Source organism: Balaenoptera ricei, chromosome 11 (assembly GCF_028023285.1).
Source record: "Balaenoptera ricei isolate mBalRic1 chromosome 11, mBalRic1.hap2, whole genome shotgun sequence".
Lineage (NCBI taxonomy): Eukaryota > Metazoa > Chordata > Mammalia > Artiodactyla > Balaenopteridae > Balaenoptera > Balaenoptera ricei.
The window spans coordinates 54304960-54318529 of record NC_082649.1 but is presented as its reverse complement, the minus strand read 5'-3'; the positions used below and the strand labels follow the sequence as shown (position 1 = coordinate 54318529).

Sequence of the window (13570 nt, the reverse complement as noted above, 5' to 3'; positions counted from 1 at the left end):
GCTCAGCCCATCAATGATGCAGCCCTCTCTGTGCTTCCCTTCTCCTTGCAGTTGTGGCAGTTGTCCTTGTCACTTGGCCCCGTGTAAGGGGGAATATCCTGTGCCTTCCCCACAGCAAGTCAGGCTGCCCCGCCTGCGTACCCAGCTTTGTACAAAGCAGCCTTTTCTGAACCTGGTCTCTGCTTTGTGAGCCATGCAGAACCCGAGTTCCCAGACTCTGGGTGGAGCTATTTCCTGGAGCCTGAGACAAGAAGGCCCCAGAACACATCCAGATTTCTCTTTCCTTCCATAGATCAAGGGCTTGGCAGGGTCATGCCCAACAGAAACATGAAGTGTTTGGGGCCTGCTTGGCAGAATATTTGGACAAGTCTACCTCACTTTAAGTCAACCTGACACCTGAAAATCTGGATTCACACAAAGGGTGAATTTGGAGCTAATTATTTTATAAACATTTTGTCATCTGATTCTTTTGCCCAACAAACTTTCCTACCATATTCAAACTGGGGATTGGTTAACAAGATTCTGATGCAGGTACAACTTTTCAGGGACACCTGTATTGTCCGCACCTGAGACCTGAGTTTAGGCAATGCTATATGGGATGTCCTCATTGGTCCCCCAGCTCCAGGTAAAGCAGTGAATGTCAGCTCCTCTCCCCACCTGTTCCTCGGTAGAGAACCTAGGGCAGTAGTTACTGAGAAGTTCAGCATGTAGAGGTCTTAAGTCTATCCTAAGCTCCGTATCCCTTTCTCTTTTCAGGTCAATTCTGAATTCTACACTGGCTGGTTAGACCACTGGGGCCAACCTCACTCAACAGTCAAGACTGAAGTGGTGGCTTCCTCCCTTCACGATATTCTTTCCCGAGGGGCCAGTGTGAACATGTGAGTGTTATTTTTTGGAGGGGAGACTGTTCTCCGTAGCTGTGGGCTCATGGTGAAGTACCGTCTGTTCTCTTGTTTCCTTGTAGGTACATGTTTATAGGTGGCACCAATTTTGCCTATTGGAATGGTAAGAGCAATTTAACATCTGTTTGTAGAATCTAATCCTAAAATGTTTCTGGTGCTTGATTTTTGGAGGGGTGTGCCTATGGACAACTGTTATTTTCTATTTTTGTTTGTTGTCTCCCAAATTTTCTAATATATAAGAATTGCCTATTTAATTTAAAAAATCATTTTTCTTTTATTTATTAAGAAGAGGAGAGAAATGTTGAATTTACTTTTCTATTAAGAACTGATTTAAAAAAATTGAGTATCCAAGTGTTATGAAATAATCAATGTTATATAAATGAGGAACTGCATTATGATGATTATAAATTACCCTTCTATACTTGTTTTAGATGCTCACAGATTACTTGTTCTTTTAAAATTTAATTCAGAATTTTAATTTAATTTACAAATGTATTATAGAATCATAGAAATGGAATATTTTTCATACGTAAATATGAATCTTTCTAAGTTTTATTTTTTTCTTTTCTTTTTTTATTTTATTGAAGTATAGTTGATTTACAGTGTTGTGGTAGTTTCAGATGTACAGCAAAGTGATTCAGATATAGATAGATATAGATATATAGATATGTATTGTTTTTCAGATTCTTTTCCCTAATAGGTTATTATAAAATATTGAGTATAGTTCTCTGGCTATACAGTAGGTCAAAAAATCATTTTTCCTTAAAAAAAAATTTAAGAGACGTAACTTGTACATTTAGAAGCTGTTGTTTTAAATCAAGCTAGTCGGGCAGGTCATAGTCTCTGGCTATAACTTACTTGTTCATATATTCTGGTCTTTTTCTTCTCTTTTTTTTTGAAAAAAAAACACTTTGTTTTGTTGAGATACAATTCACATACCATAAAATTCATGATTTTAGGAATTTCCTGGCTGTCCAGTGGTTAGGACTCCACGCTCTCACTGCCGAAGGCCTGGGTTTGATCCTTGGTTGGGAAACTAAGACCCCACAAGCCACATGGTGCAGCCAAAAAAATAAATAAATAGATTCATGATTTTAAAGTACATGATTCAGTGGTGTTTAGTTTATCACAAACTTGTGCAGCCATTATCACCATCTAATTCCAGAACATTTTCATTACCCCAAAAAGAAACCTCGTACCCAAGAAATGCCCCACTCTCCCTCCTCCCAGCCCCTGGCAACCACCAGTCTACTCTCTGTCTTTATGGATTTGCCTATTCTGGACATTTCATACGAAGAGAACCATACAATTTGTGGTCTTTTGTGTTTGACTTCTTTCATTCAGCGTAATCTTCTCAAGGTTCATCTATATTGTACTGTGTATCAGTACTTCATTCCTTTTTATTGCTGAATAATATTCTATTGTGTGGATATACCACATTTTGTTTATCCATTCATCAACTGATGGACATTTGGGATGTTCCCCCTTTTGGGCCATTATGAATAATGTTCCTATGAACATTGATGTGTAAGTATTTGTTTGAACCCCTGTTTCAATTCTTTTGGCTGTACACCTAAGAGTGGGATTGCTGGTTCATATGGTAACTAACTCTATATTTAGAGTTAGAGGTACTGCCACAGTGTTTTCTAAAGCAGCTCCATCATTTTACATTCCTATATGGCCTATATGGTCTTTTTTTTTAGTAGGAAAAATTATGGTAGAATTCTCTTCATTGCCATTGACTTTTGCAAAGACAAACCGTCCTATATTGCTTTTCTCTAAGCCTCATTCCCCACATCTCTCCACATCTGCATTTTCCTTAGGAGTCATTAAGGATGCTCTACAGTTGAGTTTTGGAAGCCTAATTGGACCTCAGTCTCCTGGTGTTAGTAATTGGACACTATCAGCTCTTAGTGAAGTTTCTTCTTCAAACTGCTATCTTTTGTGCAGGGCAGGATGGTCAAGGAGAAGACTTTGGTCAAAGTATTATTAATATTATTATTAGAGCCAAAAAATGGAGATAATGCAAAGTTCAAGTGTCATTTCTTAAAAGATAGTAGAGTGCCAAGGTTGGTAATTTAAGTTAGATCAGCTCTGTGTCTGTCTTCCCCTTAGAAACACTTTAGACTTTGTGATGCCTTTTGCATTCAGAAAGTAGAGATTCCTCCTAGCTTCCATCCATGGAACCGAGACCAGTCACCAATCCAGGAATAAAGACTGATATTTTTTGAAACTTTACAGTTCATGAAACAATTTTTTATATCCTATTATTTTATTGAAAACAATACATTCTTTTTTAAAAATATTTATTTATTTATTTATTTTTGGCTGCATTGGGTCTTCGTTGTTGGGTCTTAGTTGCTGCACGCGGGCTTTCCCCAGTTGCGGCGAGTGGGGGCTACTCTTCGTTGCGGTGCACGGGCTTCTCATTGCGGTGGCCTCTCCCGCTGCAGAGCTTGGGCTCTAGGCACGTGGGCTTCAGTAGTTGTGGCACGTGGGCTCAGTAGTTGTGGCTCGCGGGCTGTAGGGCGCAGGCCCAGTAGTTGTGGCACACTAGCTTAGCTGCTCCGCGGCATGTGGGATCTTCCCAGACCAGGGCTCAAACCCGTGTCCCCTGCATTGGCAGGCAGATTTTCAACCACTGCGCCACCAGGGAAGTCCCAATACATTCTTTTTTAAAATTTACGTATAATAACTGATTCACTTTGCTGTACACCTGAAACTAATACAACATTGTAAATCAACTATACTCCAATAAAAATTTTAAAAATAAATAAAATTTACATGTATAAAACTACCACTCAGAAGTTGTCCTTAATCCTGTCCCTTGCCCCTGACCTTGCCATAAACAATACAAGGCTCTTTTCTGCCTCTGTTTTCCCATTTAGTCCTCATAGCAGTCTCATCTGGGCTGGGGATTATGGACCCACTTTACAGATAAGAAAAGCAGGGTACCAGAAAAGTCCACAAGATTCCCATTCAGTTGGCAGAGAGTGGAGCCTGGGCTCAAACTCAGGCCTTGGAAAGCTGGTCACCGCTCTTTGGATAACTCCTTGCAGCCTGAAGCCTGTGTTTCCAACCCCCAAACCAGCCCCTCTGTGTTTGCTGGCCTCTCTCTCCTGCCCTGTTGGCCCGGTCTCTTTGCGGGAGTTGGGCGGGGTGGGTGGGCGGTCTGTGCTCTTGGCTGCTATTCTTCGGGCCGGCTTCCCAGAGGAGAGCACGGGAGGAAACCTCTGGCTCAGGTGCTCACTGCGCTCCTGCCCACAATAGCTGCCCACGCTGTGCAGATAGGTGCCCACTCTGTGCTCGTGTATCCCCACGGGAGCCAGGCTGTCCTCTCCGCCTCACACACCCTGCAAAGCTGAGGAGCGGTATATCCTGCCATTTCTCTTGCCTTCCTACCTCACACTCCCCAGCATGGCCAGAGGAGGCTGAAGTCAGCACTGTTTCCCTAGGACACTGCCCTGTGGGGACCTGAAACATCCAGAGGAAGCATTCTGCTGGTAGAACTGCACAGACTTAGTTTTCCAGTCTGTCCTGTAACCCACTGGCCAACTTCCCAGCCTGGTTTCCCTTGGCCCGTAGAGTATGTTTCTGGGTGTTCACACTTGTTGACACTCCTTCACAGAGCTCCTTCTCATGCATGGCTCTGCAAGGGCCTCGGGTAAACGAGGCCATGCCTACCACTAGGATGCCCTTGGTCTAGTGGAGCAAGGTCACTGCCACACTGAGCGAGAGGAGGGACCACAAAGGAGAAGGTGAGCTCCTTGCAGCAAGGGATGTGGTTTTTCTTTTCTTTGCATCTCACAGCAAAGGATGTGTTTTAACATAGGTGTTCCCAGGGGCAGGAGAGTAAAAGTAATACGACTGGATCAATTCAATTGGTTGAGTGGTCCAGGTGTTTCAAAATGTAGATTCTGTGCATAGAACAGATGAGACAGTCTTTGGGGGATGACCTGATCTTCGGCCTCCCTCATCTGTCAACCCCGCCACCAGTAGGATCACCCAGGGCGGCTCCATCATTCGTGAGCTGTGGGATCGCTCCAAGGAATTCGTTACTAAATCATAGTGAACTGTCAGATTTTGTGCCTCATTTACTTAAAAATTAGATTGGATATAAGATTATCCTAAAATAACTTTATTCTTTCACACACTTGCATTGCAAAATGCTCTCTGGAGTAGAAGAGAAAGGGGTGGCATAGAGCCTTGCTGGTCTGCAAACGGCAGCGTCAGTGTCACCTGGGAGGCTTACTTAGAAATGCAGAGTCTCAGGTCTGACCCCAGCCCTGCTGAATCAGAATCCCAGGTTGGGCTAAGGAGTGTGTTTTGACGAGCTCTCCACATGACTCTCAGGCCGGGGCAAGTTGTACTGACGCAGGGTCACTGCCCAAATTTGCGGAGTCTCCTATCTGTGAATATCACCTGTGACAAGGCTGGGGCCCACTGGTCTAGACTGTGCCCCTTGGACAACAATTGCAACGCTGTTTGCTTTTTGCATCGACGGTATTGGCATTATTTATTAGTCTCTGCGGCGGGTCACGTTCCCTGGGAAACGGGACTCTGAGATTGCCTGGCACAAGTTTATTGGGGTGTGCTCCCAGCGGCAACACCAGTGAGAGTCAGGATTGGGCAGAAGGAGAAGCTGGGCAGTGACGCAGTCTCAAAAGTGGCTCAGCTGATTCTAGAGGGAGCTCTGGAGCTGGGATGGCCCTTTGAGGCAAGGGGACTGGGTTTTTATATCCCTGCACTGGTCAATCTTTGGATGTGGGCGATCCCAGGAGGGGTGTAATCTTGGGCAAGGCGGCCCAGCAGAGGTCAAGGACCAGAGAGGGGCACATCTGAGAGCCGTCCTCAGCAAGCACTCCCGGTTAACTGGGGGAATGAGTGAGCGCCTGGGCCCTGAAGGTCAATGTGAGAGGCACACCACAGCACCCCCTAACTCTTTGCAGACATTACAAACGCCCAAGGTTACACTTGACTTTCAGTGGGCTGATGTGTGTCTGCAGTCATCTCCCAGTTTGTTTGGTCTGATAGCCCCTTAGTTGTTTGCTGCTTATCCTGGGCCCAGAAAACTGTGTGTCCACCATGGACCTTTTCTCAGCCACACATGAGGTCATGAACAAGATCACGGCTGCAGGGTTAACGGTCAGACGTAGGGGTCATGCCATAAGCCTTGCTGTTGCTGGTTGTGAGATGTCCAGGGGGTTTTGTGGGGAGCATCAGAGGCCCTGCTTGTCCAGTGACAGGGCTGTCTGCTGGGGTCGCTGAGAGAGTGGATGGGGAAAGTGCTCTGTAGACTCTAAGGAGCGTGGCGAGGGCCACCTGCAGGAAGAAACTCGTTTCTCTAAACCTTGCCTCCTGAGGGCCACCTCTGTGTCACTTAACAGTTGGCTCTAATGTGTTCCTTATTTTCTCCCTCCACAATGCTGAGCCATGAATCCCAAAGAACTTGTCCCAGGGGAAGGCCTTCCGTAGTAGCTAGTGGCATGGTTTTGTCTTCCAGGGGCCAACACGCCCTACCAGGCACAGCCCACCAGCTACGACTATGATGCCCCCCTGAGCGAGGCCGGGGACCTCAGTGAGAAGTATTTTGCTGTGCGGGATGTTATTCAGCAGGTGAGTGCTTTGTACGGGCTGCAGGGGCTGGTCTGGGCCAGAGCCTGCCCGGGACTCACAATGCTCTGTAGACAACTTCCTGGAGCTTTTGTGTTTAAAAGGACGGATGAAAGGGAAGCATGAGCAAGACTTGGCCTTGAGTCTTGGTCCCACCCGATTAAGAGTGAGCCTGTCAGCAAGGTACTCCACAGTACGTTGTAAGGATTAAAAAGAACACAGGTAAGGCCTCCGGTACAGCCCTGACACATCTGTTGTCCAGTAAGTGGTGGCCATTTATACTATTATTCATACTAAACAGAAGAAAATGTGTGTCCACATAAGTAGCTGAAGTATGCAGGAAAGAAAATCCGTGGGCATTCTGAACACGGTACAAACGTGAGCTGTCAGCAATGCTTCATTTTTCTATTTGGGGCAAGTGATTGCTGTTTCCTCCTGGCCTGACACCTGAATGCTTAGTCCTGCTAACGTTGTGACCTTTGAGGCATCTAACGCACCCAGGTGGGGTTTCCTGTCTCTGTGTGGCTTTAAAAAAAAACCCACAGTTTTTCTGCTCAGTCACCTGAGTTTTGAAGTTAAAAAACAAAGATTTTCTGCCTATAAATGGTATGGATTTTTTTTTCTGTTAGTTTTAAGTATGCTGTAGTCTCAGTCTAAGCCTAAGTGTTATTTATATTATGAAAAATTTTAAACATATTGAAAAATATGATCTAAACTACTCTTAGAGTTTGTCCATTTGATCTACGTTTTCAGACGTGTGCTTAAAATGTTGCTCATGTGATTTTTGCTGTGGGTTTAATCTCTGTAGAATTTAGAGTGATGACTCCCAAGTTCTGTCTTGTACGTTTGTTCTCTGTTTCAAAGCTCTCTATTCCTATCTTTATTATTTCCTTCCTTTATTTGAAGCTTAGCTTTTTATTTATTTTTTTTATTTTTTATTTTTTTAAATCTTGCTCTTTTACATACTGTTTTTCTTATGTTTTGGTTATGTGTTTTTTATTCACAAAGAGATCTAATTTTTTTTTTTAATTTTATTTATTTATTTATTTATTTATTTATTTATGGCTGTGTTGGGTCTTCGTTTCTGTGCGAGGGCTTTCTCCAGTTGCGGCAAGCGGGGGCCACTCTTCATCGCGGTGCACAGGCCTCTCACTATCGCGGCCTCTCTTGTTGTGGAGCACAGGCTCCAGACGTGCAGGCTCAGTAGTTGTGGCTCACGGGCCTAGTTGCTCCGCGGCATGTGGGATCTTCCCAGACCAGGGCTCGAACCCGTGTCCCCTGCATTGGCAGGCAGATTCTCAACCACTGCGCCACCAGGGAAGCCCTAGCTTTTTAAACTGGGCTTTCTTCTTTTCTTTTCTAATATAAATACTCAAGTCTATATATTTCCTTCAAGTACTGCTTTGGTGCCATCTCATAAATTTTGATATGTAATATATTATTATTGTTTGCTTTTAAACATGCCTATTTTGATTTCTCTTTGACCCTTCAAACGTTCAGAAGTGAGTTTTTAAATTATTAAACATAAGTATTTTTCTAGTCTGTTGGTTTCTCACATATTTGCATTGTGGTTGGAGAATGTAGTGTGTATGATACCAATCCCTTGAAGTTTGTTGAACCTCTCGGTAGAGCCTGGCCTATACCAATATGAACAAATATTCTGTGTATTCTCGAAAAGACTTCGTGTTTTATAATTGTTGGCTATAATCTGTATACGTGTTCATTAGATTAAGCTTATTAATGGTGCTGCTGATATCTTTGATATCCTTCCTAAATTTTTTGGTCAGTTTATTCTATTAGTTATTGAGAGAGTTGTGTTTATGTATCTCTTCTTGTAGTTCTGTCAGTTTTTGAGGCCATGTTATTAGTATGTAGATTGAGAATTAAATCTTTTAGTATCATTATATGGAAGTCGTCTATCTCTGATAATGCTTTTTGCCTTAAAGTCTTTTTTGTCTGATACTAATACTACCTGCATTCTTTTGGTTAGTATTTATCTGGTATATCTTTCACAATGCTTTAATTTCAACCTTTTTATATCCTTTTTAAAAAAACACGTGTCCCAAAACAGAAGCAGACTCAACGGACGTAGAGAACAGACTTATGGTTGCCAAGGGGGAGGGAGGGATAGATTGGGAGTTTGAGATTAGCAGATGCAAACTATTATATACAGAATGGGTAAACAATAAGGTCCTGCTGTATAGCATGGGGAACTATATTCAATATCCTGTGATAATCCATAATGGAAATGAATATAAAAAAGAATGTATATGTATAACTGAATCACTTTGCTGTACAGCAGAACTTAACACAACATTGTAAATCAACGATACTTCAATTAAAAAAAATAAAAATAAGGGCTTCCCTGGTGGCGCAGTGGTTGAGAGTCTGCCTGCCAATGCAGGGGACACGGGTTCGAGCCCTGGTCTGGGAAGATCCCACATGCCGCGGAGCAACTGGGCCCGTGAGCCACAATTACTGAGCCTGCGCATCTGGAGCCTGTGCTCCGCAACAGGAGAGGCCGCGATAGTGAAGAGGCCCGCGCACCGCGATGAAGAGTGGCCCCCGCCTGCCACAACTAGAGAAAGCCCTCGCACAGAAACGAAGACCCAACATAGCCAAAAACAAATAAATTAATTAATTAAAAAATAAATAAATAAATAAATAAATAAAAAATAAAAATAAAAACGTGTCCCTTGTAAACAGGATATAGCTGGATTTTTAAAAAATCTAGTTGGAACATTTTTATCTTTTAACTGGTGCACTTGTTCATTGTCATTCATTATAATTCTTGATACACATCAATTCATTTCAACCATCTTATAATAATCTATTTGTCCAGCTTTTCTGTTTTGTCTTCCCTTATTACTTTCTTTTGAACTGTTTATTTTTGTTTCCTTATTTCATCTCCCTCCCACCCTAGTTTGGATGTTATTCACTATATTTTTATTCTTTTTTTTTTTTTTTTTTTTTTGTATTTTTATTCTTTTAGTGGTTACCTGTTGAAGTGTGAAATATGTACCTCCCCAAAAATACAACTCAGTAAAGAACAACGTGAACCCCTGGAACCAACACACAGCCCCCCAAAAGCTCCCCTCATGCTCCTTCTGGTCATTGACCTCCCACTGACCTCTATCACCATAGGTTAGCTGTGCTTGTTTTTGACTTTATATGGATGGGTTCATACAGTATGCACTCCTTTATGTCTGGCTTTCAAAAAACTTTAACATTCAGTTTTTACTTATAATAATTTAAAATTAATCCATATCTTTACTTCCTTCCTACAACCAGAACTTTATCTCACATTAACTCCAGTTACATCCTTCCTGACTTATATGCTCTGAATGTCGTGTATTTTAGTTGTGGGCTAGTTGTGGATGTGAATCTTCAAGGGAGATTTGTTTTCTCCCCTATTTATTGCTGTGCAACAAATTACCTACAACTCAGTAGCTTAAAACAACAAATGTGGGACTTCCCTGGTGGTGCAGTGGTTAAGAATCCGCCTGCCAGTGTAGGGGACACGGGTTCGAGCCCTGGTCTGGGAAGATCCCACATGCCGTGGAGCAACTAAGACCGTGCACCACAACTACTGAGCCTGCGCTCTAGAGCCTGCGAGCCACAACTACTGAGCCCATGTGCCACAACTACTGAAGCCCGTGCGCCTAGAGCCCATGCTCCACAGCAAGAGAAGCCACCGCAATGAGAAGCCTGTGCACTGCAACGAAGAGTAGCCCCCGCTCGCCGCAACTAGAGAAAGCCCGCGGCAGCAACAAAGACTCAACGCAGCCAAAAATAAAAATTAAATGAACAAATAAATTTAAAAAAAAAACAAAAACAAATGTTATGACCTCACACAGCTTCTGAGGGTAAAGAATCTAGGGGTGGCTTAGCTGGATGTTGTAGCTTGTGAATTCTCCTGAGGTTGCACTGAAAGCTGTTGGCGAAGCAGCAGACTCTGAAGACTTACATGGGGCTGAAGGGTTCATTTCTTTCTTTCTTTTTTTTTTAATATTTATTTATTTATTTGGTTGCACCGGGTCTTAGTTGCAGCTGGTGGACTCCTTATTTGCAGCTCCCTGGCTCCTTAGTTGCAGCACGTGGGCTCCTTAGTTGCGGCAGGTGGGCTCCCTAGTTGCGGCATGCGTGTGGGATCTAGTTCCCTGACCAGGCCCCCTGGATTGGGAGCATGGAGTCTTACCCACTGTGCCACCAGGGAAGTCCCTGAAGGGTCCATTTCTTTCTTTACTTTCCTCTTTTTTTTTTTTAATTGAAGTATAGTTGATTTATAATGTTATATTAGTTTCTGCTGTACAGCAAAGTGATTCAGTTATACATGTATATATATATTCTTTTCCATTATGCTTTATAACAAGATATTGAATATAGTTCCCTGTGCTATACAGTAGGACCTTGTTGTTTATCTATTTTTTATATAGTAGTTTGTATCTGCTAAATTATCCTTCCCCACCCCTTTCCCCTTTGGTAACCTTAAGTTTGTTTTCTATGTCTGTGAGTCTGTTTCTGTTTCATGAATAAGTTCATTTGTGTCATATTTTAGATTCCACATATAAGTGATATCATATGGTATTTGTTTTTGTCTGACTTACTTCACTTAGTATGATCATCTCTAGGTCCATCCATGTTGCTGCCAACGGCATAATTTCTTTTTTTTATGGCTGAGTAATATTCCATTGTATATACATACCACATCTTCTTTACCCATTCATCTGTCGATAGACATTTTGGTTGCTTCCATGTCTTGGCTATTGTGAATAGTGTTGCTATGAACATAGGGGTGCATGTATCTTTTTGAATTATGGTTTTCTCTGGATATATGCCCAGGAGTGGGATTGCAGGATCATATGGCAACTCTATTTTCAGTTTTTTGAGGAACCTCCTTATTCTTCTCCATAGTGGCTGCAACAACCTACATTCCCACCAACTGTGTAGTAGGGTTCCCCTTTGAAGGGTCCATCTCACATGGCTCTGTGCAGGTCACTAAAGTTCTTTGCCACATGGGACTCTCCATGAGGCTGCCCATGATGTGGCTTCCCCCACAGTGAATGATCCGTGAGAGAGTGGGCACCTCCAGATGAAAGCTGCAGTCTTTTTATTACCCAAACACAGAATGACATCCCATCCCTTTTTCCATATTCTTTCCACTAGAAGCCAGTTACTAAGTCCGGGCCATATTCAGGGGAATTAAGTTCCACTTATTGAGGGGAAGAGTATCAGAGAATTTGTGGGCATGTCATTAAAACCGCCACATCCCCCTACACTCAGGGCTTTATTTATGACAGGCAATGTTCATTGTAATCACAGGTAGCCTTTGGTTATGCCACTAATCAAATAAACAGGTTCATTTATTTCCTTTACTGGTTTTTTATTTTTAGAGGTTGCTTTTTTTCCTTTCTGACCTAATTTTGTTTAATTATATAAAATTACAAGGTATCAGTATTTTTAGATGTTTCCTCTATGGCTAAGATTTCCAGGAAAGATGTCTTCGAATGTCCTGCCTGGAGTAAGGGGCTGGTTGCCAGCATTCTGCGCCCTGGAGCAGGGTTGGGGGTGGGGGGTGGGGTGGGAGGGGTAGTTACTTTTTACTACGTGCATGATCACATTCTCCCCTTTTAAAATGTCCTCGATGCTGCAGGTTAACCATGAAAACAAAGACCATGTTTTCCCCTCTCCGGAGAATAAATCTCTAGTCCCAGGTGGGAGGGGGCATTGCATAGAGCAGTGTTTCTCAAATACCAGAGCATCAGAACCACCTAAGTACTTGATGGAAATGCAAATTCTACTGAATCAGAAACTCTGTGGATAGGGTCAGCAATCCAAGATTTTACAGACCCCTGGGTGATTCTGACGTGCGCTAGAGTTTGAGAACCTTTGGCTTGGAGAAGGGAAAGAAATCTGAGGATCATGCTGCTTTACAAATAGCTTTCACCCAATCCTCCTTATTTTAGCACCTGTACCTCCCAGTTCCAGAAGGATCTGGTGCTTCCAATTTTTTTTTTTAATTTTTTTTTTTTAAGTATTTGTTTTCTTTATTTATTTATGGCTGTGTTGGGTCTTCGCTTCTGTGCAAGGGCTTTCTCTAGTTGTGGCAAGCGGGGGCCACTCTTCATCGCGGTGTGCGGGCCTCTCACCATCACGGCCTCTCTTATTGCGGAGCACAGGCTCCAGACGCGCAGGCTCAGTAATTGTGGCTCACGGGCCCAGCTGCTCCGCGGCATGTGGGATCTTCCCAGACCAGGGCTCGAACCCGTGTCCCCTGCATTAGCAGGCAGATTCTCAACCACTGCGCCACCAGGGAAGCCCTGGTGCTTCCAATTTTGAGCCTTTTGGTAATTTTGCAGTCAGATTGAATTGGTTCTTAGTTTTCTCCCATTCTGGATTAGGATTTGGCTTTCTTACTACTGATTTGCCATTCATTTGTCCATTTTCCAGCTTCCAGAATTTTGTTGCTGTTGTTTCCTCTTCTGTTCATCAGTTCTGTGTATTTATGTCTTAAACAAAAATCTGTTTACTGAGATGTTTACTGGCATTCTTTTGGGAAAGAATGAAATTAGATGTTATGTTTAGTGTGCCATCTTAACCTAAATGATCTCATTCTCTGTAATGGCTACATGCTATTGTGCTATTTAGATTTACTGCCATTTACGTAATCCATTTCTAATTGATGGGCGTTTAGATTATTTTCAACTTTTTTTTAAAAATTTATTTATTTATTTATTTATTTATTTTTGGCTGTGTTGGGTCTTCGTTTCTGTGCGAGGGCTTTCTCCAGTTGCGGTGAGCGGGGGCCACTCTTCATCGCGGTGCACGGGCCTCTCACTGTCGCGGCTTCTCCCATTGCGGAGCACAGGCTTCAGACGCGCAGGCTCAGTAGTTGTGGCTCACGGGCTTAGTTGCTCCGCGGCATGTGGGATCTTCCCAGACCAGGGCTCAAACCCGTGTCCCCTGCATTGGCAGGCAGATTCTTAACCACTGCGCCACCAGGGAAGCCGTCAACTTTTAAATGACATCCCATGTACAGTTCAAGGAGAGCTACA

The 13570-nt window shown here is 43.1% G+C and overlaps 1 protein-coding gene across 5 annotated transcripts in view; it reads left to right on the top strand.

Moving 5' to 3' along the window:
• Window positions 1-13570, top strand: part of GLB1 (galactosidase beta 1) — a 108118-nt gene that overhangs the window by 36308 nt on the left and 58240 nt on the right. For all 5 annotated transcript variants that reach the window (XR_009505768.1, XM_059939084.1, XM_059939083.1 and 2 more), the window contains exons 8-10: window positions 757-878; window positions 965-1005; window positions 6406-6518. Coding sequence is in view for 4 of the 5 variants with exons in the window: in XM_059939084.1 (XP_059795067.1) it covers window positions 757-878; window positions 965-1005; window positions 6406-6518 (276 nt within the window). In the remaining variant the exon portion in view is untranslated. The remainder of the gene's footprint in view (window positions 1-756; window positions 879-964; window positions 1006-6405; window positions 6519-13570) is intronic.